Below are 24,417 nucleotides of genomic sequence, written 5' to 3'. Positions count from 1 at the left end.
CCAGCCTCACAGGTCTAGGCCACTGTCAACACCCCTTGTAGGCCATAGGCTTGAACCTCCAGCCTGTTGGTTGAGGCCTCTCTCACAGCAACCCCACCGCAATCAGCAAGCTCAGTACTATGGACTGAGATTGGCCTAACCTCTGTCATGTGAGACCAGCCAGTAAACAGAGGTGACTCCTGAGTCTAACTCAGAGTCTGACATCCTCTCAGCTTTTTCCCAGCACTTGACAGGGCACTGAGCCCCCTCTGTGTACAAAGCAAACTCTACAGTCTGTCAGAGTTTACCACATCGTAAGGAGCAGGACGAGGCAGTTCAGCACCACGGCCCTGTTCCACCATTTAATATAATCGTTGCTGATCTTACTTTGGCCGGGAGAAAGTGAGGACTGCAGATGCTGGAGATCAGAGTCGAGAGTGTGACCATGACCTCACCTCCCATCACCAAACTATCATCTCCCAGACGATCCACAAGCTCATCACCTCTGGGGACCTCCTATCCACAGCCTCCAGCCTCATTGTCTGTGAACCTCACACCGCCAATTCTACTTCCTACCGAAGATTCACAAACCTGACTACCCCAGCTGACCCATTGTTTCAGCCTGCTCCTGTCCCACCGAACTCATCTCTGCCTACCTTGACATCGTCCTATCCCCCTTAGTCCAGGAATCCCCACCTATGTTTGGGACACCACCCATGCCCTTCACCTCCTTCAAGACTTTTGTTTCCCCAGCCCCCTTAGCGTTATCTTCACCATGGACATCCAGTCCCTGTACACATCCATCCACCACAACGAAGGCCCCCAGCCCTCTGTTTCTTCCTCTCACGCTGACGCAACCACAACCCTTCCACTGACACCCCCATCCTTCTGGCTGAACTGGTCCTCACCTTAAACAAATTGTCCTTCCAATCCTCCCACTTCCTCCAAACCAAAGGGGTAGCCATGGGCACCCGCATGGGCCCCAGCTATGCCTGCCTCTTTGTCGGGTACATGGAACAGTCTATCTTCTGCAGTTACACTGGCACCATTCCCCACCTATTCCTCCGTTACATTGATGACTCTATCGGCACTACCTCGTGCTCCCTCAAGGAGGTTGAATAGTTCATCAACTTCGCCAACATCTTTCATCCTGATCTCAAATTCCCCTGGACCATCTCGGACATCTCCTTCCTCTTCCTGGACCTCTCCGTCTCCATCTCTAGCAACCGACTAACCACAGACATCTACTACAAACCCAGCAACTCCCATAGCTACCTGGACTACACCTCCTCCCACTCTGTCTCCTGCAAAAATGCCATCCCTTCTTCCCAACTCCTCTGCCTCTGCTGCATCTGTTTCCAGTAAAATCTCTCATTGGGCAGAAAAAAAAAGAGATCCCATCTCTAGTGTACTGCAAATATTTATCCTTCTAGCAGCATTATCAGACCGGTTATCTGGTAAGTATTCACATTGCTATTTATGGGAACTAGCTGTGTTCAAAATGGCTGCTGTATTTTCCACATCGTAACAGCAACTGTATTTCTATTCATACTTCATTGATACTAAAGCACTTTGGGATACCCGATGCTATATAGAGTCATAGAGATGTACAGCATAGAAACAGACCCTTCGGTCCAACCCGTCTATGCCGACCAGTTATCCCAACCCAATCTAGTCCCACCTGCCAGCACCCGGCCCATATCCCTCCAAACCCTTCCTGAGTCCAGAACTAGAGGGCATAGGTTTAGGGTGAGAGGGGAAAGATATAAAAGAGACCAACGGGGCAACGTTTTCACACAGAGGGTGGTGCGTGTATGGAATGAGCTGAAATGCATGTTTTCATTCTTTTAAATTTGCAAATGTATTTATTTAATATGTAGAAAGTGATTGGGTCGCTGTTGAGCTTCTGTAACACTTTGTTTTTTTTTTCTTAACTTTCTTTAGTTTATTACCTGTTCAGGAAAACTTTTTGCTGAGGTTTCAGGTGAGTGTGTTTGCGCTGTTCTCTCCCGTTTCATGCTGGGCTCGCGTATTGTTCCAAGGATGCTGGTTACCACCTGGTACTTCAGCCAAGTGCCCAATCTTAATGTGTGAGCCTGCACCCTAATCGCCTGTTTGACATTTGTAGGGCATCGTAACAAATGCTGACCCTATTGACCTTCCCAGGGTCCAATGCACGTGCATTTTTCAACACTAGATGGTGCTCAGGAGCAGCAAGGCCTACTGATTTCTATCTTCTCCAGCCCAACGGTATCTCTACTAAACTCAAATCCGAGATGTCATTTATTAGCTTTCTTCTTGGGGATTTGTACAATTCAGCTGAAACAATACGCTGTATTTCTTCAAAGAGCATTACAAGGTGATCTCCCGATTCCCTGAAATGGGCAAAAATTGGTCATATCTCCTGCCCCATCACAGTGCCCGAAGTCCTTGTGTACTGTTGTTATGAAATGCTCACACAACTTGAAAGAATATATTTGAAACAATTTGAAAGAAAACTATCCATGCTCATTCTGTACAAGGCCCGTGAACTCGTCAGGTATTCAATTATTTGGTGTACCACTCCCTGCAACCCCTACTCAATGTCCTATCCACACCAGCACCAAGGCTACCCTGGCCCAATAGACTAACTTTGTGACTGTGATTATGATATCTTGTCTTTGTGGACCTCGACATAACAGAGATGTTAACCATTCAGTTACCTTCTCTTATAGCCTGCCTTTGTATTTCCTTCATACTTTATGATAAATATGTCCAAAGTTCGCTGGTACGTCTCCCGGAATAAATTCCCCTTCTGTACCAAAAATCCATCCCTCGGTTCCCTCTCATTCCTCACCCTCATTCAATGTCTCAACACAGCTCAGTTTCCAAAGGTACCCAGCTTTACTCTCATCTCCATTTTGTCTGAGCTGTCTGGCCACCTGTTTAAAATCAAATCATGGATCATCCAGAATCTCCTCCAGCTTAATATTGGTAAGATGGAAGCCATCCTGTTTGGATTCCACCATTTCAGTTTGCCTCCTAGCCATCGTCCCACCTCAGCTTCTCGCTGAGGGTGAAGCTATCAGGGAGTAACTTTGGTGTTGTGTTTGTTACTGAGCTTCAAAGTCCATATTCTACTTGCACCTCTATGGCATCACCTACCTTCAGCCAAGCCATGCTTTCGTTTCCTCTGTGCTCAGCTTCTTCACTTGACTTCCACAATTGCAACCCGACCACCTGAATCCTGTCATGTCTCATACGTTGAACCCCCCCATGCTGTCCTGAGTGGATTTCAATGACTTTGTCTTTATTTCTACATCCTTCCTTATCTCTTCAGTGCACCGCCCCCCCCCCCCCCCCCCCCCTCCCAGCGCTGTATCCCAATCATAGGCTTCACTTGGCTAGTCAACCCTTCTACTCCACCTTCACTCATCACACCTCTGCATCTTTGTCAAACCTTTTGCAACCCATTCTTCCAAGTCACTGTTTAGGATCAGTACCACTTCGTGATGCTTTGGTATGCTAAAGAAACCAATCCAGTTGGTTAGTTGTTGGTGTCCATCAGTGGAAGCAGACTGTTTAACACTGTATGTCGTCTCTTGTCTGTTCAATGTCTCTGCTACATTCAATATTTTTTAACCAGTTTTCTTTGTTTTACATTCATCCAGAAAAGAATATCAGTGCTGGAAATTGAAATTCTCCACATTTCAGCATGGGATAATGCAGACTAAAGCTCTCCACCAGCTGCCCACCAATGGTACCCTAGTCCTACACTCAGAACAGGGTTTCCTAATGAATGGGACCAATGTTATACATCCTGTTCTTACCAGCCTTTCAAATTGGCAATCAAACCCATATCCCAGCAGTTTTATCTTGTGGATTTTGGAACATGTTGTAGTTACTCTAAGTTCACCTCCCGTAGAATATCCCCATCCCATTAGTTTGAGCTGTATTTAATCCAGGTCAAATAGGCGAAAGACCAGTCTCTAGTCTCTGAGTCCAAACTGTTACTTTCCAAAGTTCCCTTGAAGCAAGAGCTATTCCATCAGACTGGAAAATTGAAGGTGATTAAGAAGGTGATCAAAGGAAATGAGGGAATTCTAAAGCTGTTAGCCTAACGTCTGCTGCACAGACTTGTCAGAACCAGTACTTGAGGACTAAATGACCAAACACCTTAAAATGTTTCCGAAGAGAGAGAGAGAGAGAGAGAAAATCAGTGTGGATTTGTGAAGGGTAGGTTGTGCCTGACAAATCTATTTGAATTCGTTGAAGAGGTAACTAAAGATGTTGTTAAACTTCAAGAGGGTGCAGAAAGGATTAACGAGGATGTTTCCAGGGTTGGAAGGTTTGAGCTACAGCAAGGGCCTAAATAGGCTGGGGCTGTTTCCCTGGAGCATTGGATGTTGAGAGGTGACCCAGAGGTTTATAAAATCATGGATAGCGTGAATAGACAAGGTCTTTTTCCCAGGTTAGGGGAGTCTAAAACTAGAACGCATAGGTTTAAGGTGAGAGAAGAAAGATTTAAAAAGGACCTAAGTGCCACCTTTTTCACTGAGGGTGGTGCGTGTGTAGAATGAGCTGCCAGAGGAACTGGTGGAGGCTGGTACAATTACAACATTTAAAAGGCATCTGGATGCATACAAAAGTAGGAAGGATTTAGAGGAATATGGGCCAAATGATGGCAATTGGAACTAGATAAATTTAGTATACCTGCTTGGCATGGTTGAGTTGGACCGAAGAGTCCGTTTCCTTGCCGTACAATTCTATGATTCTATGGCTCTAAAGCAGTAATTAGGAAAATTCCCGTGGATGTTACACAGATGAACTTCCGGAAAGTATTTGAGTTCCTTGTAAGAGACCGCTCACCAAAGTTGAAAGTCATGGAATTAAAGACAAACTGTGTTGATCTGGCTCAGAAATGAGCTGAGTGGAGGGAGCATACGTAACAACAGTGGGCAGGTATTCCGATTGGAAAAATAAAAAGCATAATACTGTGAATGCTGGAAATCTGAAAGAAGCATAGAAAATGCTAGAGAAGCTCAGCAAGTCTGGCAGCATCTGTAGAGAAAGAAATAGAGTTAATGTTTTAGACCATAAGACATAGGAGTGGAAGTAAGGCCATTCGGCCCATCGAGTCCACTCCGCCATTCAATCATGGCTGATGCGCATTTCAGCTCCACTTACCAGCGTTCTCCCCGTAGCCCTTAATTCCTCTAGACAACAAGAATCTATCAATCTCGGCCTTGAAGATATTTAGTGTCCCGGCCTCCACTGCACTCCGTGGCAATGAATACCACAGGCCCACCACTCTCTGGCTGAAGAAATGTCTCCGCATTTCTGTTCTGAAATGACCCCCTCTAATTCTAAGGCTGTGTCCACGGGTCCTAGTCTCCTCGTCTAACGGAAACAATTTCCTAGCATCCACCTTTTCCAAGCCATGTATTATTTTGTACGTTTTAAGTCCGATATGACCCTTCATCAGAAGTGTCTACTTTCTGTTTGTATTAGTCCAATTGGAAAGATGTCCCTGGCTGTGATCCATATGATCTGTGTTGGGTCTGCATTATTCACTGCATTTATTATGAACTTAGATGATGGGATATAAAAGCCAGTTTGCCAATGACACTAAAATATGTGGTAGAAGCTAAAAATTATTATTGTAATGGGCAAAACTGTTACAAGTACTGGCTGTTTTAGATTCCCTACAGTGTGGACACAGGCCCTTTGGCCCAACCAGTCCACACAACCCTCCGAAGAGTAACCCACCCAGACCCATTTCCCTCTGACTAACGCACCTAACACTATGGACAATTTAGCGTGGCCAATTCACCTGACCTGGGCATCTTTGGACTGTGGGAGGAAACCAGAGCATCCGGAGGAAACCCACGCAGACACAAGGAGAACGTGCAAACTCCACACAGACAGTCACCCAAGTCTGGGATCGAACCTGGGACCCTGGTTCTGTGAGGCAGCAGTGCTAACCACTGAGCCACCATGCTGCCCGTTGTGAGATCATGCACTTTGGACCATAAAGAGGTTGATTTAGGGCACTTCCTAAATGGTGAAACGTTAGAAACAGAGGAGATCGATAACAACTGTAGTGGGCTAGTATGACCTAGGTTCACAGATCAATACAATTTCACAGAGGTTCAGAAAATATTCAAAAAAGGCTAATGGGCATGCCAGGCTATTTACAGTAAGACTAGAAATGAAAGGGGTGGGAGTCCCATTCAGCATATTTCCATTACACCTGGAATATTGTTAACAATTCTGGGCACTACATCTTAGGAAGGGATTACTGGACTTGGGAGTTCCAGATCCACAGGAATGATGTTTGGACTGGACAGTGATTTATATAGCAGCACAGAATGGCTTGGTAGCAAATCAGCAGTCAGTTCTTCACACACAAACCTTCCTCCTGAACTTCACAGGATGATAATTCAAACTCTTGTTTCACCGTCTCTTTTACTAGGAGTTGAAATTCAAAACTTTGGCAATACTTCCCAAGTTCAAGGTAAAGTAAAAACTACAGTGGTGAAAAATAGGCTGGCAATTCATAGAATCCCCACAGTGTGAAAGTAGGCCATTCAGTCCATCAAATCCTCTGAAGAGTATCCCAGCCAGACGCACCCCATGCTGTAACCCTGCATTTCCCCCAGCTAACTCACTAGCCTATACATCCCTAGACACGGTAAGCAATTTAGCAAGGCCAATTCACCTGACCTGCACATTGAGTCATAGAGATGTACAGAACAGAAACTCGTCCATACCGACCAGATATCCTAATCTAATGTAGTCCCATTTTCCAGCACTTGGCCCACATCTCTCTCAACCCTTTCTATTGATATCCCCCTCCAAATGCCTCTTAAATGTTGCAATTGTACCAGCCTCCACCACTTCCTCTGGCAGCACATTCCATACACATACCATCCTCTGCGTGAAAAAGTTACCCCTTGGGTCCTTTTATACCTGTCCCCTAAACCTATGCCCCTCTAGTTCTGGACTCCCCCACTCCAGGGAAAAGACTTTGTCTGTTTACCCTATCCATGCCCCATCTTTGGACTGTGGGAAGAAACCAGGGCACTTGGAGGAAGATACTGAAAGAATGTGCAAACTCAGGTGCCATGAGACAGCAGTGCTTACCACTGAGCCACCATGCTGCCCCAGTTCATTACAAGCTAGTTTTGTGCTGCTGGTGGTAATCAATTTCATCCCTGTTTTCCTGTCCGGATTAAATTTTACATAGATTACACAAATTTAGGCGGTATTCCCCGCTAGTTGGAAAGTTAAGAGGTCAGTCTGGTTCAAGAAACAGTGCAAGAGAGGTAAAAACAAGTATAATTCTTCTGGTTATGAAGTTGAGGAATAGAGAGTGTAGTCTAAAAATTATTGCCAGGCCATTCTGACAAACTCAAATTCACAAACATCAAATGTCATTTGATGAACAAAGTCTAAGATTCACACTTTGCTGTCAACGAAAGTAAGGGATAAGAGCAGTTATATGGAATTATAGATCTCAAATCAGTCACTGAATGGTGATGGCACATACTCAAGAGACTAGATGGCCCACTGTGTTCCTAAATTAACCTGGGCTCACTGGAGTTATAGGGAGTCATTCAAAAAATAATTTAAGAATAGCTACAGCGAGTGAGTAGGACCTAGCGTCAGTCACCGGTCTCTCAGTTTTAGGGCCAGATTACAAATGCAACCCAAACAGATGGAACTGCAGGCTCCTCTTCTGTCACTGGGCAGAAGTGAGCACTGCAGAGTCCAAGTTGAAGAGTATGGTGCTGGAAAAGCACAGCCGTTCAGGCAGCACCCGAGGGGCAGGAGAATCAACATTTCGAGCATAAGCTCTTCATCAGCAATGAGAGGGTGTCCCGAGGGGGTTGAGAGATAAACCTGTCCATCATCCTTCCCACCTATCTGCTCTGCCCTCCTCTCTAACCTATCACCTTCACTCCCACCTCCGTCCACTTATTGCATTCCCAGTTACCTTCCCCCCCACCCCCACCCCCACTTATCTCTCAGCCCCCTCGGGACACCCTCTCATTGCTGATGAAGAGCTTATGCTCGAAATGTTGATTCTCCTGCCCCTCGGGTGCTGCCTGACCTGCTGTGCTTTTCCAGCATCACACTCTCCTCTGTCTGCAAACAATCTTCCAATCACTAGTGTGGAAGCAGACCATTCAGCCCTTCATAGATACACTGACCCTGCCAAGAGCATCCCTCCCAGACCCATGCCCTCACCCTGTTCTGTAACCCTGCATTTCCCATGGCCAAGTCCACCCAAACTTGCACATCATTGGACAGTGGGAGCAGACACAGGGAGAATGTGTAAACCCCACACAAACACTCGCCCGAGGGTGGAATTGAACCCGGGTCCTTGGCGCTGTGAGGCAGCAGTGCTTACCTTTGAGCCATTGTACCACCCTAAAGGGATAACATGAAATTAATTTATTAGCCCCAGTACCATTTCCAGGCAACCTGACTCAGAGGCCACATGATAACTGATGAAGCAAATGGGAAAATCCCATTGCGGTGCTTTAAGCTTGTTTTGGTCTGTTGTGGGCTGGTACAGAGCTTTCGTCTGTATCCATATCTGACCAGGAATGCCTATTGCTGGTCAAGTTAAAAAAGTGTTTCATTCTCCAGCACAAACCCGTGCATTTTGGTAAACACAAAACAGCAATTACAATTAAAAAATAGCTGTTTCCGGCAAGAAAGAGGGAGCTTTTTGCAGGTAAAGCTCAGTCTTAAATGCGAAAGATTGATGACGTTCTATTTTACTCTCAGGATTGCATAGGACCGAAGGTAAGTGTCAGTGTTAAGGTGATTTTAATTTCACTTTACAACATTCCACCATTTAATAACAGACGTTTCCTCAGTGTTACAGTGTTCATGTGTAGCTAGTTTGTCATTGTCTGTGTTTCACTGTATGTTCCTGTTTAAGTATGCTCAGAGAAAGAAAATGATTGACTCTTTACTAAATGGTAAAGCCATTTCTTCAGCTGAAATAAAAGCAAAATTGTGCAGGTACAGCAAATTTGAACTCGAAACAGAAAGCACTGGAAGTATTCAGTGGGTCTGACAGCACTTGTGGAGATGGCGACAGGGTTAGCGTTTCCCTCTACCCCACACAAACACTCGCCCGAGGGTGGAATTGAACCCGGGTCCAATAAGACTGTCCTCCCACCATTACTCACTCGTGTCGTGGGCCTAGCAACAATCTGAAGCCTCAGGTGGATGTCCTCCCGGCAACAGTCTCTCTAAGGTGTTTCGTTTAATACAGCTGCAAGCTGCAGATTGTCTGCCCACCTCTCGATGCCAGGACTTCTGTTCCAGGGGCCCTTGATCCTGAGGAAGGCTCGATGTTGGCATGCTAAGGCCTGAAGGCATTCCCAAAATTCCCAAAAGGCCTTTGACAAGGTGCCGCAGAGCTGGCTACGGAGTAAGATAAGAGCCCGTGGTGTTAGGGGCAAGGGATGGATAGAGGATTGACTGACTGACAGAAGGCAGAGAGTTGAGATAAAAGGGGTCTTTTTCAGGGTGGCAGCAGGTGACAAGTGGAGTTCGGCAATAGTTGGGGCCTCAAATATTCACGTTATACATTAACAATCTGGATGTAGGAACTGAGGGCACTGTTGCTGAGTGTGCAGAAAGAAAGGTAGAGGGAGAGGTCGTGTTGAGGACATGGAGAGGCTGCAGAAGGACTTGGACAGGAGGGTGGCCGAAGAAGTGGCAGATGGTATACGGTGTGGAAAAGTGTGAAACTATGTATATTTGGAGGAAGAACAGAGGTGTGGACTATTTTCTAAACAGGGAAATGCTTCAGATATCTGAAGCGCAAAGGGACTTGGGAGTCCTCGCTAAGGATTCACTTCAGGTTGACATTTGGTTCATGGTCCATAAGGTTGACAAGGTTCATTTGGCAGTTAGGAAGGAAATGCAAGGTTAGCTTTCGTTTCAACAGGGCTAGAATACAACAGCAGAGGTTTACTGTTGAAGCTGTGTAAGGGTCTGGTCAGACTGCATTTGGAATATTGTGAGCAATGGGCCCTGTATCTGGGAAAGATGTTCTGGCCTTGGCGGGGGCCCAGAGCAGGTTTACCAGAATGATCCTGGGGATGAAGGGCTTGTCCTGTGAGGAGCGGTCGAGGGCTCTGAATCTATACCCAATGGAGTTTAGAAGGATTAGGGGTGGAGGGATTTGATTGAACCTAATGGAATACTGAGAGGCCTCGACACAGTGGATATGAAGATGTTCCCACTAGCAGGACAGACTAGGACCCAAGGACACAGGCTCATGGTGAATACCAACATGGCAAGTGGTGAAATTTGAATTTAGGAATATCTGGAATCTAATGACCATGGTTGACGTGACTCTAGATCCACAGCGATGTATTTGACTTTTAGCTGCCAGCTGACATGGCCTCGTGACCAATTGTTGTGTCAGCTGCTTAAGAATTCTTCTAAAAAGGCATGATACAAGACCAACCACCCCTATTGGCCTAGGCACTGGAAACAAGAGCTACAAATTCAGCCCTCTTGACTCTGCTAAGTCCTTATTATCAATATCTGAGGGCTGGTGCCAAAATTGGGAGGGCTGGCTCATAAACGAGTCAAGAAACAGCCTGATAGCCATTACTCATGGAGTCATTGTACCTTACAGCATCACCATCGGCATCCCTGTGTATGTCCAGTCTCATAGGCAAGACAGGCCCAGCTGAAATAGTGGTACAGTGGTTTACAGGTGAGAGAGAATTGCCCTCGGAGCCATCAACATTGACACTGGACTCTGACGTTGAACAGCACTTGAAGGAAGCACTGAGGGCACTCAGGCTGCAATATGTACTCTGGGTGGAGGATCACCAAGAGTGGCTCAGCAGCAGCACTGCTGCTCGGGTTCTAAACAACATAGCTGCTAGACTGGGAACCAACAAGAGGGAAATACACACTTGACCTCATGCTCACCAATCTGCTAGCTGTAGCTGCATCTGTTCCTCAGTGTCGGGTCAGAGGGGATCACCGCACTGTCCTTGTGGAGACAAAGTCCCACCTTCACATTGAGAATATCTTCCATCATGTTGCACGGCACTGTCACCGTGCTGAACGGGACAGACTTCAAACTGATCTTGAAACTCTAGGCTGGGCAGCCATGAGGTGCTGTGGGCCATCAACAGCAGCAAAACTGTACTCCAGCACAATCTGTAACCTCTTGGCCCGGCATATCCCCCACTCAACCTTTACCATCAAGCCAGGGGATCAACCCTGGTTAAATGGAGAGTGCAGGACAGCATGCCAGGAGCAGCACCAGGCTTATCTACAAATGTGGTGTCAACCTGATGAAGCTACCAAAACAGCACTACCTCCATGCCAAACGGCATAAACATCAAGTGATAGACAAAGGTAAGCGATCCCACAACCAACAGATCAGATCTAAGCTCTGTAGTCCTTCCACATCCAGCCGTGAATGATGGTGGACAATTAAACAACTCACTAGAGGAGGAGGCTCCACAAATATCCCCATCTTCAGTCATGGAGGAGCCCAGCACATCAGGGCAAAAGCTGAGGCTGAAGTACTCTCAGCAATCTTCAGGCAGAAGCACTGAGTAGATGATCCACTCCTTCACAAATCCCCAAGTATCGCAGATACCAATCTTCAGCCAATTCGATTGACTCCATCTTGCAAAGGCCATGGAGCTTGGCAATATTCCGACAACAGTTCTGAAGGCATGTGTACTAGGACTTGCCAAAACCCTCACCAAGCACCAACACTGGCATCTACCCAACAATGTGGAAATTTGCCCAGGTATGTTCCGTGCATAAAAAGCAGGACAAATCCAACCTGGCCAATTACTGCCCCATCACTCGACTTTGAGTCATCAGGAAAGTGATGGAAGGTGTCATTAACAGTGCTATCTAGCAGCACCTGCTCAGCAGTGACACCCAGTTAGGGCTCCCCCAGAGCCCCTCGGTTTCTGGACCTTATAGCTATCCTGGTTGAAACATGGGTGAAGAACATTGAATTTGGGGAGGCAATGGCCGAGTCATATTATCGCTGGACTAGTAATCCGGAGACCCAGGCAGTGTTCTGAGGACATGGGATCAAATCCCACTCTGGCAGATGGTGGAATTTGAATTTAATTTTTTTTAAAATCTGGAATTCCGAATCTAATGATGATCATGAAACCATTGTCAATTGGGTAAAAAAACCATCTGATTCACTACTGTCCTTTAGGGAAGGAAACTCATCCCTAACTGGCCTGGCCTACATGTGACTCCAGACCCCACAGTGATGGGGTTGACTCTTAACTGCCTTCTGGACAATTAGGGATGGGCAATAAATGTTGGCACAGCCAATGACTCCCACACCCTGTAAATGGATTAAAAATAAATTCCAGAGGTTAGGTGAGAGTGGCTCTTGACATCAAAGCCACTTTTGACTGAGTGCAGCATCAAGGATCCCAGCAAAACTGGGGTTGATGGGAATTCCAGAGAAATCTCTCCACTGATTGGAGTCAGACCTCAGAAAGGGTGATGGTTGCACACAGTCAGTTGCCTGAGGCGGGAATTGAACCCGGGTCTCTGGCGCTGTGAGGCAGCAGTGCTAACCACTGTGCCACCGTGCCGCCCTGATTGGAGTCAGACCTCAGAAAGGGTGATGGTTGTGGTTGTTGGAAGTCCATCATCTCAGCTCCAGAATATCTCAGCAGGAGTTTCTCAGAGTAGTGTCTGAGGCCCAACCACCTTAAATTGCTTTATCGATGACCTTCCCTCCGTCATAATGTCAGAAGAGGTTCAACACCATTCATGACTCCTCAGATGCTGAAGCTGTCCATATTCAAATGCAGCAAAAACCCTGGACAGTGTCCAGCCTTGGACTGACAAGTGGCAAGTGACATGCAAGACACTGTCTGTCGATGACAAACTCCAAAAAGAGACAATCTAACCATTTCCCCATTGACAGTAGGTGCATGAACATCACTGAATCCCCCACTCCCAGGGTTATCATTGATCAGAAACTGAACTGGACTAGCCACATGAATAGAGTGGCTAAAAGAACAGGTCAGAGGTTAGGAATCCAGAAAGGAACTCACCTCTTCATTCCTCAAAGCCTGTCCACCCCTCACAAGGCACAAGTCAGGAGTCTGAGGGAATACGCCTCGCTTGCCTGGATGGGGGCAGCTCCAGCAACACTCAAGAAGCTTGACACCATCCAGAACAAAGCAGCCCCCGCTTGACTGGCACCACATTCGTAAGCATCTAGTTCCCCCCACCACTGGCACTCAGGAGCTGCAGTATGGACTACCTTCATGGTAAACCCGCCCGGTTTGGGAATTGAAGCCATGCCTTTGACATCATTGTGCATTGGAAACCAGCCATCTCGCCAACTGAGCACCACCCCCAAAATAAATTGGGGGGGAGGGGTCACCAATTGCTTAGCAGAATGCAGGGTTGCTCTCATGAGAGAGAGACAGTGGGAGGTGGTTTAACTGGAAGATCACCACATCAGGCAAGGGGAGCGGTTGAGAAGGAAAGTCCTTCATAGTCTCATAGGCAGGTGCAGGATGTGAACCCAAACTGTAGATGTCACTCTCCAGTGCAAAGCAACTCTCCAGTCAATGAGCTAACCAACCCTGTCCAAGATATACACCAGAAATTCACCAAGGTTTTTAGAAAGCACCTTCCAAATCCATGACAACCACCACCATCTTGAAGGACAAGGGAAGCAGATACATGGGAACGCCACCATCTCTTCGTTCCCCTCCTAAGCAACTCACCACCCTGACTTGGAGATATATCATCACTCCATCACTGTCGCTGGGTCAAAATTATGGAATTCTCTCCCTAACATCATTGTGAGTCTTTGTACTGCAAATGAAGAGTGGTTCAGGAAGGGTTCTCACCACCACCTTCACGGTTGGGATGGGATAAAACTGCTGGCCCAGAATGAGATGCCCATCCTTCAAAACTGAACGACAAAATTGGAGAGACCAGGGATGAGTTATCAAACACGTACTCAATCAAACAGAATGAATTCATTCATTTCTAGAAACAAAACACTAAAGGAGAGACCAGTTTGTGTGGGACGCGCAGGTGTTTTAGGCACAGGTGGTTTTGTGTGGAAGGTGTTTCTGAGAGCCGGGCAGGTCAGTGAGGGGCAGTGCGGGTTAATGAGGGACGTGTGGGTCAGTGAGGGGCCGTGCGGGTAGTGAGGGACGTGTAGGTCAGTGAGGGACATGCAGGTTAGTGAGGGGCCGTGCGGGTTAGTGAGGGACGTGTGGGTCAGTGAGGGGCCGTGCGGGTTAGTGAGGCACGTGTAGGTTAGTGAGGGACGTGCGGGTCAGTGAAGGGCCGTGCGGGTTAGTGAGAGACATGTGGATCAGTGAGGGGCCGTGCGGGTTAGTGAGAGATGTGTGGGCAGTGAGGGGGGTTAGCGAGGCACGTGCGGGTCAGTGAGGGGCCGTGCGGGTTAGTGAGGAACGTATGGGTCAGTGAGGGGCCGTGCGGGTTATGGAGGGATGTGCAGGTCAGTGAGGGACGTGCGGGTCAGTGAGGGACGTGTGAGTCAGTGAGGGGCCGTGCGGGTTAGTGAGGGACGTGTAGGTCAGTGAGGGACGTGTAGGTCAGTGAGGGGCCGTGTAGGTCACTGAGGGGCCGTGCAGGTCAGTGAAGGGCCGTGCAGGTCAGTGAAGGGCCGTGCGGGTTAGCGAGTGACGTGCGGGTTAGCGAGGCACGTGCGGGTTAGCGAGGCACGTGCGGGTTAGCGAGGCACGTGCGGGTTAGCGAGTGACGTGCGGGTTAGCGAGTGACGTGCGGGTTAGCGAGTGACGTGCGGGTTAGCGATGCACGTGCGGGTTAGCGAGGCACGTGCGGGTTAGCGAGGCACGTGCGGGTCAGTGAGGGGCCGTGCGGGTTAGTGAGGGACGTGCGGGTTAGTGAGGGGACGTGCGGGTCAGTGAGGGACGTGCGGGTTAGTGAGGGACGGCGGGTTAGTGAGGGACGTGTAGGTCAGTGAGGGGCCATGCAGGTTAGTGAGGGACATGTAGGTCAGTGAACGGCTGTGCAGGTTAGTGAGGCACGTGCGGGTTAGCGAGGCACGTGCGGGTTAGTGAGGGACGTGTGGGTCAATGAGGGGCCACGCAGGTTAGTGAGGGACGTGTAGGTCAGTGAACAGCTGTGCAGGTTAGTGAGGCACGTGCGGGTTAGTGAGGGATGTGCGGGTCAGTGAGGGGCCGTGCGGGTTAGCGAGGCACGTGCGGGTCAGTGAGGGGCCGTGCGGGTTAGTGAGGGACGTGCGGGTCAGTGAGGGACGTGCGGGTTAGTGAGGGACGTGCGGGTTAGTGAGGGACAGCGGGTTAGTGAGGGGATGACGGGTTAGTGAGGCACGTGCGGGTTAGTGAGGGACGGCGGGTTAGTGAGGCACGTGCAGGTTAGTGAGGCACGTGCGGGTTCGCGAGGGACGGCGGGTTAGCGAGGGATGTGCAGTTTAGTGAGGGACATGCGGGTTAGTGAGGGACGGCAGGTTAGTGAGGGACGTGCGGGTTAGTGAGGGACGGCGGGTTAGTGAGGCACATGCGGTTTAGCGAGGGACGTGCAGGTTAGCGAGGGATGGCGGGTTAGTGAGGCACGTGCGGGTTAGTGAGGGATGGAGGGATAGTGAGGGACGTGCGGGTTAGTGAGGGACGTGCGGGTTAGTGAGGGGACGTGCGGGTTAGTGAGGGAACGGCAGGTTAGTGAGGCACGTGGTGGTTAGTGAGGGGACATGCGGGTTAGTGAGGGGACAGCGGGTTAGTGAGGGGACGTGTGGGTTAGTGAGGCACGTGCGGTTTAGCGAGGGACATGCGGTTTAGCGAGGGACATGCGGTTTAGCGAGGGACGGCGGGTTAGTGAGGCACATGCGGTATAGCGAGGGACGGCGGGTTAGTGAGGCACGTGCGGGTTAGCGAGGGATGGTGGGTTAGTGAGGGACGGCGGGTTAGTGAGGGAACGGCGGGTTAGTGAGGCACGTGGTGGTTAGTGAGGGGACATGCGGGTTAGTGAGGGGACGGCGGGTTAGTGAGGGGACGTGCAGGTTAGTGAGGCACGTGCGGTTTAGCGAGGGACGTGCGGTTTAGGTTAGTGAGAGGACATGCGGGTTAGCGAGGGGACGTGCGGGTTAGTGAGGGACGTGCGGGTGAGTGAGGGGACGGCGGGTTAGTGAGGGCACATGCAAGTTAATGGGCTTCAGGTCAAAAAAACGGCCTTCTGAAATTCTCAAATCTCCAATTTCTGCGTGTCTTTCTGTTTCTCGGAAGTTGTGTGTGTTTCTGTCTGTGTCACTTTTTCAGTGGGTGTTTCTCTGTTGCTCAGTTATCTTTATGTCTTGCTTTTGACCCTTTTTTTTGCTGTGTGTCTGTATCGGTTTTGCTCCTCTGTCTGTTTCAACCTTACCCTTATTGTGTGTGCGCCTCTCTCTCTCTCTCTGGTGTATTTGCTTTCTCCATGCTCTCTGTCTTTAGCTCGCTCAATGTTTTTTCTGTCTGTCATTCCATCCATTTTTTCTCTATCTATGTGTGTCTTTTGCATCTCTCCTATCTCGAGTTTATTTTTGTTTCAAGGCTTTCCTTTCTATCTGTTTCTCTGAACCCCCCACCCCAGAGTCTGTCGTGAACCTGCTCTGGCCACATTCCTTTTAATCAATATTTCTTTCTCCAAATTCGCAGACCTCTCCTCTTATTCTCTGTTTTTTTTTCTTTCCACTCTACTTGCCTCTCTTCCTGTCCTTGTCTCGCCTGTTTTGTCTGTCATGTAGTCAATCAGCCTGTTTTAAGTGGTTGTCTGGTCAGTTACTGGTGGACAGCAGGTCATATGGAAAATCTAAATGGTCAGTAACGGTACAAGTTATTGTAAAGCTTGATCCCACCAAACAGTCCCTGGGCAGGTATGGCACAGGGCAAGATACAGAAACCTTCCTCCGCCGCTCCATCAGATACTTCCAGGGGAGGTTAAATCCAGACTAACACTCCGTCTACACTGTCCACATCAAACACTTCCAGGACAGATCCAGTAACAGGGTTAGATCCACAGTAAAACTGCCTCGACACTGTCCACATCAAACACTCCCAGGGCAGATACAGTAACAGGGTTAGATCCACAGTAAAACTGCCTCTACACAGTTCACATCAAACACTCCCAGGACAGATACAGTAACAGGGTTAGATCCACAGTAAAACTGCCTCGACACTGTCCACATCAAACACTCCCAGGGCAGAGACAGCACAGGGTTAGGTCCACAGTAAAACAGCCTCTTCACTATCCACATCAAACACTTCCAGGACAGAGACAGTGCTAGATTAAAGCTCCTTGACACTATCCCCATCAGATAGTTCCAGGGCAAGACAGCATGAATTAGATAGAAAGTAAAGATCCTTCTATGCTGTCCACATCAAACACTCCCAGGATAGGAATAGTATGGGGTTAGATATAGAGGAAGGCTCTTTAACATTCAGGGCATTTAAATGGTTCTTGGATAGACATATGGATGATAATGGAATATTGTAGGGTAGATGGGCTTCAGTTTGGTTTCACAGGTCGGCACAACATTGAGGGCCGAAGGGCCTGTACTGCGCTGTAACATTCTGTGTTCGACACTGACCTATCAAATCTTGCAGTTGATGCACTTCATGTTCAATATAGAGTGAGCTTTCTATTCGACTGTTCCATTAAATAGTCCCAAGTCAAGTACAGCAGGGCCTAAATATTCAATTTTAAAAAAACTCTCAAATGCACAGTGCGATCCTGCTACACATTAAAGCATTTTTCTGCTCCCTATCCATTTTCCTTTGGCAGTCCAGCTGTGAAAGTACCAATAACAGAAGCTTTGAACTCTTCACGCCTCTTAATACTGTTCAACTAAAAACTGAGACTTTCGCAAGAGATCACAGTAAAATTTAACCCATTTATTATAACCACATAAAGCCGTCAGTTAAGGACATCTGGGCTTAAAGCCAAGTATACTTAATGGAGCTGTAAGAACTCGAGGAAAGAGTTCTGGGACCTGACCTCAATATGCGTGCTTGGCACTATAATTGCTAGTATGTCTCTTGAATCCATTGTAACAGAACAAGGGGAAGCAAATGAATCTCAGCATCCACACTGCTTGTGAGAGTTCGCCATAACAACCAGGGATCAGATGTCTCCCAAGACCTGGGTATGGCAAGGCAGTAATAACATCAGCCCAGATTTTACCTTAAAACCGATGTCAAACATTAGGATATTTGTCTCAGCAGGCTGAGCAATATTGAGCAATGACTTCACTGATTCTCCAACCTCTGCTCCTCATTATTGCTTTAGAAAGACTGAGAGGGAGAGGAACAACAAACTTCATTCCCCAACAATCCTGTAGACCCTGAGGCTCATTGTTTACATCTCCCCCTGAAGGCAACATCACGGTTGCATCCCCAACGTACCCATTGCACAGAGTATTTTACAAAGGAAACATTTTATTTTTTGGCGAAGGTGGGAAGAGATGCTTATGAAAGAGGCGGATTCTTAGGTCTTTACTGCAGCTCCAGACCTGTCCCATTTCCTTCAGTCAATGACGTTTGGAGTAAATAGAGAGTCCTGGGGCTGGGTAGTTCAACTTCTCACCCTCGCCGCTATGTATTCAGAGAGAACAATGGATGGTGAGAGAAAAGAACTGCTTTACAAAAAAAAACAATTTCATTTGACAGAAATATCAGAGTCTGAAAACACACTGAGACAGACATCATGGAGCTTGTGATTTTACTGTAAAAATCTGCTTAATTTGTTTGATTAATGCCTCTTCTTGTATCCACAGGGGATGAAACTGAGTGCAGAGGAGTTCAATGCAATATTCACGTTTTATGACCGGGTAATTATCGCCCCAGTGTTAATGCAAAGGCTTCACACAGATCTGCATGGTCTATCACAGGCTTCTTATTTGAGTAGATGAATCGAGACTCTGTTGTTTGAAATTTTTACCCTCCTAATGAAGATGGGTGAGTATTTCAGGTGTACTGTCCCAAGGGTTGTAAGCCCTCCCCCAAATGGATCATTCCCCCATGAGGGGGAAGATGATCCGTGCTGCTGCTCCTGACCGCTATCCTGTGACCATGGAGTGCCGTGGCCATTCAGTCAGAACAGAATCAGATTGTGATTGAAAACAGAGCATGCTGGAGAAACTCAGCAGATCTGGCAGAATCTGTGAGGAGAGAAAGCGAGTTAATGTTTTAAGTTGAGACCTTTTGTTATGTTGGGCGCAGTTCCAGGTCCCGTTCCTGCATCACACTGGTATTCCAATGGAGTAAAAGTACTGGAACTCGGGGGCAGAGCTTCAAAGTAAAGGGGAGTGGATTTAGGACTGAGTTGAGGAGGAATGTCTTCTCCCAAAGGGTTGTCAATCCATGGAATTCTCTGCCCAGAAGGGTTTTTGAAGCTACCTCATGGAATATTTTTAAGGCATTGTTAGACAGAGGTTTGAACAGTAAAGGAATTAAGAGTGACAGTGAGCAGGTGGGCAAGTGGAGCTGAGTCCATGAAAGGATCAGCCATGATGGGCCAGATGACCTACCCCTGCCCTCATTTCTACTGTTCTTACGGGCTGCAGTCTGACACAAACCAATCGTTGGTTGCTGCAAATCTGAACAAAACACAGAAAATGCCACAGATACTCAGTGGAGTCAGCACCACCTGTAGAGAGAGAAACAAAGTTAACGGGCAGAACTTCGGATTAAGGTCGGAGGTGGAAAAGTCTAAAGCCTCGTGTGGAGAGCAGGCCGACCATGAAACTGCCATCATTAATCAGGCTGAGCGTGCTCTTGGCCATTAATTCCCTGCTCACTAAAAACTGGGTTGACGTTACAAACCTCTGGGCACTTTTGTTCTGTGCAGATTGGATGGGATGAGCAGCGCTTAGTGCATTAAGGCAATTAAAGGGACAACGAAGGCTGATTTTCTGAAGCCGACTTGAAATTTCCAGTCAACAGACTGGACTATAGGGCGGTTCTCCCAGCATCAAGTTGTTGGGGGGATGGTTTCCACTATACTATCATCAGCTTAAACCTCCAAGATGGCCACGACTGCACTTCTTTGCAAAAGCCTTCAGAACATGCCGCCATTTTGAAGTGCCTGAACTCCACAGGGTCCTCCCTTTGACTCCCAAGACTGGGTGGCCAATAGCAGATCCTTCAACAATGACAAATTGGCAGGTGTATCAACCCTCTGCTATCCTCAATCAAATGGAGCATGCGGTTAGACTCTGAATTGGTCTGATCATTAAAAATAAACGGTGTGTTTGGGTACCAGGCACCAGCGTGATGTAGGAATGCGACCGGGAAACGCGCCTAACATAACAAAAGGTCTCAACTTAAAACATGAACTCAGTTTCTCTCCTCACAGATTCTGCCAGATCTGCTGAGTTTCTCCAGCACGCTCTGTTTTCAATCACAATCTAATTCTGTTCTCACTGAATGGCTACGGCACTCCCTGGTCACAGGATAGTGGTCAGGAGCAGCAGCACGGATCATCTTCCCCCTCCATAGCCCAAGGAAGCTAAAGCCAATCTGTAATAGCCCCACTGACATCCCGAAGAAAGTCTGTAAGGCTGACCGGGAATTGTAACTGGGACACCTTGGTCTCAATGCTCTGTGCCATGCACAACACCAACAAAAATCTCAAGTGTTCACTCAAAGGCACACAGAGGTGCTGTGGGAGCTGTGCCTAGGAGCCATCATAACTCTCAGGAACAGAAGGAGGCCATTGGCTCATTCGAAGCCTGTTCCACCATTGAATGTATTCACATCTGACCTGTACCTCGAATCTTATCATCACCCTTTCCTCCCAGAATCCCTTACCCAATAAAATCTACCTCAATCAAGAAACTTTCCAACCCTCCCAAGGTTTTCAGTGAGAAGTGAGACAACCGCCCCCAGGGAAGAATATTAAAAATATGTAAATGATGGGAAATTATCGTCCCGGGTCATCAATACCATGTGTTCCCATGGTGAGCAGTAGGAAGGGGTCTCTTTGACTGGCCATGGTCTTTATGCAGCTGGCCAACATGGTGGACACTAACTGACCACACCTTGCCAAAGCCATACCCTCACAAACCTTCACTCAAAATACACAAAGCAGATTGACTCTCGGAGATGACGCGAGGACGGGTTAGGGTGGGTCAGACCCCAACAAAGCAGAAAATCCCAAAGAGTTCGAGCTGTTATAGAGAGAATCTTCACTGCTTTATCAGCAAAGTGCCCAGTGCGTCTTATTATCTAACTGCGTGGGGGGTGGGGTTCGGGGTTGCAGAGTAAGTTGATTTTGTTATTTCTCACTTCAGTTATGTTCTGTCTGCTTCCTCAGGATGGAAATGGCTACATTGATAGTAATGAGCTGGATGCGCTACTGAAAGATTTATACGAGAAAAACAAAAAGGTGAGTTCGGGACTACAATACTGACAGTCCGGGAGTGTCGGGTTCTGTGTGCTCAATAAAGCAATTCCATCAAACACTCTCAGCACTGGGTCACCGACAAAAGTTCACTTGACTCTTTTAAGTCAAGTGGTTAGCACTGCTGCCTCACAGCACCAGGGTCCCAGGTTCGATTTCAGCCTCGGGCGACTGTCTGCGTGTTGTTTGCACATTCTCCCCGTGTCTGTGTGAGTTTCCTCTGGTTTCCTCCCATTGTTCAAAGATGTGCAGGTCAGGGTTACTCTTTGGAGGGTCAGTGTGGACTGGTTGGGCAGAAGGGCCTGTTCCCACACTATAGGGAATCTAATCTAATCTAAAGGTAAAGCAGCCTCAACATTGTCCCCATTATTCCCTCCCAATCGTGAGGTTACATAGAGAGTCAAGCTCTCTCCACTCTTTTCCTCTGAAAGTAAAGCTCTTTCTAATGTTTTAAACTGCAAGTAATACCCTCTTTACAATTGAAAGTAAAGGCCTCTCAACATTGTGGCAAAACTGATGAAGGGCTTTTGCCCGAAACGTCGATTTTCCTGCTCCTCGGATGCTGCCTGACCGGCTGTGCTTTTCCAGCACCACTCTAATCTAGACTCTCAACATTGTACCCATCAAACTCTCCCAGGAAGATACAGCACGGGCTTAGGTTCAGTGTGAAGCTACCTCTACACTGTCCCCATCAAAGACTCACAGGGCAAATGAAGCATAGAGTTAAATATAGAACAAAGTTCCCAATATAGTAGCACATCACACACTCCTGGGGCAGAGACACCAAGGGGTTACTTACAGAGTAAAGGTCACTGCACCATCCAATCAGCCACTCATCTGCTGGGTAGGTGTAGACAGACTAGTCACTTACTACAAAAATGACTTGGAGATGCCCGGTGTTGGACTGGGGTGTACAAAGTTAAAACTCACAACGTAAAGGTCACTGCACCATCCAATCAGCCACTCATCTGCTGGGTAGGTGTAGACAGACTAGTCACTTACTACAAAAATGACTTGGAGATGCTGGTGTTGGACTGGGGTGTACAAAGTTAAAACTCACACAACACCAGGTTATAGTCCAACAGGTTTAATTGGAAGACAACCACCTGATGAAGGAGCAGCGCTCCGAAAGCTAATGCTTCCAAATAAACTTACTGCAAAAATTTAACATTGTTGTAATGTGTTAATTTGAGAGGGACTCGTAATTACGAGCTGTTCCTGGGGTCAGGAAGGTTTTAATGCTGCAGGAACTGGATGGAGACTGCATAGACTGAAAAATAAACCATCCCTCCTTGGGCAATCAGAAGTAGACCAGCGACATGAGGATTCATGGCAAACTGGAAAAACATTACACGTGGGGATGCTTAATATCGACATTGACTTAACAGAAATTGGAAATTTCCTACTCCCTTTAGTGCCTTATCTTTCAGCACAAAATTGTACAATGAAGTTTTCAAAATATATCACTGAAACAGATCCACAGCTGATGGGTTATTTTTACAATTCTCTGCCCTAGGAGATGGATATTAAGAAACTGACTGCGTACAAGAAAAACATCCTGTCGCTCTCGCATGGTGGAAAACTATATCGAAGGGAGCTGGAGATGATCTTGTGCACAGAGCCCCTGTAGGGAGGACCTCTTCAACAGGATTGCACTCCAGCCTACATCATTCAGTCCACTCCCTCACCTCCCACCCACCCAACGTAACTTTAACCCGGCGCATGTGCAGGGTGTCCTGGAAACCACAAATGTGCTTGTGTTGCAGATTAAGAAACGTCACTAAGGGACAGGCATCAAAGCTGAGGTGTGAACTCACTCATAATGGCTGCCCATTATTTTCTATATATCTCCCTTTGCTCAGCATTTTAAAGCAACAGATAATATATTAGATACATATTAAATATATATATATATATATATACACATACACAGAATATATATATAGAAGTATTTTGAGTCTTGGTAAATGCTGTTGTTTGCCAAAGGTAAGCCTGTAATTTACAGCAGAAAGCCAATTATCCAACAGACAATTTGTTGAAGTCTATTTTATTCTCTTTGTTTTACTCAGTTGTCCCAGCTGCAGAAGTCACAAGATGTTCCTTATGCAAACCACCAACCTGGAAGTTGGGATCTATCCATCATGGTGTGCCTAGGGAGCTCCAGGGGTTTTGGTATTGGCCATCCTGGATTTTCTCTGCATTCCCATGACCGATCACCTAGCTTGCTGGGGGCTCCACCGAAATGACTCACTGAGACAAAAGATTTCAATAGCAGGGAGCAAGGGGGTCACAAACTACAGTAAGCTCAGAATTAGGAGGTACCCCTCCAAAGTGTAATAAGTTTAAGTCACCAAAGAAAGGCACAGCAGTGTTTCTTCTGAGCAAATGCACTGAAAGCTGTGGTGAGAAGATAGTGAGGTAACAATGGGGCAGGGCAGAAAGTGCCTGATCTGTTGGACAGAATACTCTGACTGTCTCCCTAAACAAGGCTGGAGGCAGAAACAGCCAAAAACAGTCGGTGTATATCACAGCAGCCAGACTGTCTCGCAAATAGACTAGAGGATCGGGCACACACCAATCCTCAGAGGTTTCTTTTGGTGTAGCCATGGCAACACCTGATATAGTTGGTCAGCAAAGTTCAGAGATATATAATTCAGCCATTACACTCTCTCAGGAGTAAATTTAACCATTACAGTCTGTCAAGGCTAATGACCATTACATCTGTCAGAGTCAGCGATAAAAATAGAACTATTAAAGTGTGTCAGGGTCAGCAATATAAAACAAAACCATTACAGTCTGTCAGGGTCAGCGATACAAATATAAGCATTATAGTCTATCGGGGACAGCGATATAAATTTAACCATTACAGTCTGTCAGGGTCAGTGATAAATATAACCATTACAGTCTGTCAGGGTCAGCGATATAAATATAACCATTACAGTCTGTCGGGGTCAGCGATATAAATATAACCATTACAGTCCGTCAGGGCCGATGATAAATATG

The 24,417-nt window shown here is 47.2% G+C and overlaps 1 protein-coding gene across 1 annotated transcript in view; it reads left to right on the top strand.

The window, feature by feature from the left end:
- calb2a (calbindin 2a) overlaps positions 1 to 24,341 on the top strand; it is a 47,067-nt gene extending 22,726 nt beyond the window's left edge. The window contains exons 6-9 of the mRNA XM_043707368.1: positions 1,924 to 1,963; positions 18,788 to 18,841; positions 21,328 to 21,399; positions 22,931 to 24,341. Of these exons, the coding sequence (XP_043563303.1) occupies positions 1,924 to 1,963; positions 18,788 to 18,841; positions 21,328 to 21,399; positions 22,931 to 23,044 (280 nt within the window). The 3' untranslated portion in view covers positions 23,045 to 24,341. The remainder of the gene's footprint in view (positions 1 to 1,923; positions 1,964 to 18,787; positions 18,842 to 21,327; positions 21,400 to 22,930) is intronic.
- The last annotated feature ends 76 nt before the right edge of the window (positions 24,342 to 24,417 follow it).

Source organism: Chiloscyllium plagiosum, chromosome 17, assembly GCF_004010195.1.
Source record: "Chiloscyllium plagiosum isolate BGI_BamShark_2017 chromosome 17, ASM401019v2, whole genome shotgun sequence".
NCBI classification, from domain to species: domain Eukaryota; kingdom Metazoa; phylum Chordata; class Chondrichthyes; order Orectolobiformes; family Hemiscylliidae; genus Chiloscyllium; species Chiloscyllium plagiosum.
The sequence above is the reverse complement of the archived record's forward strand: the minus strand, read 5'-3'. Positions and strand labels throughout refer to the sequence as shown.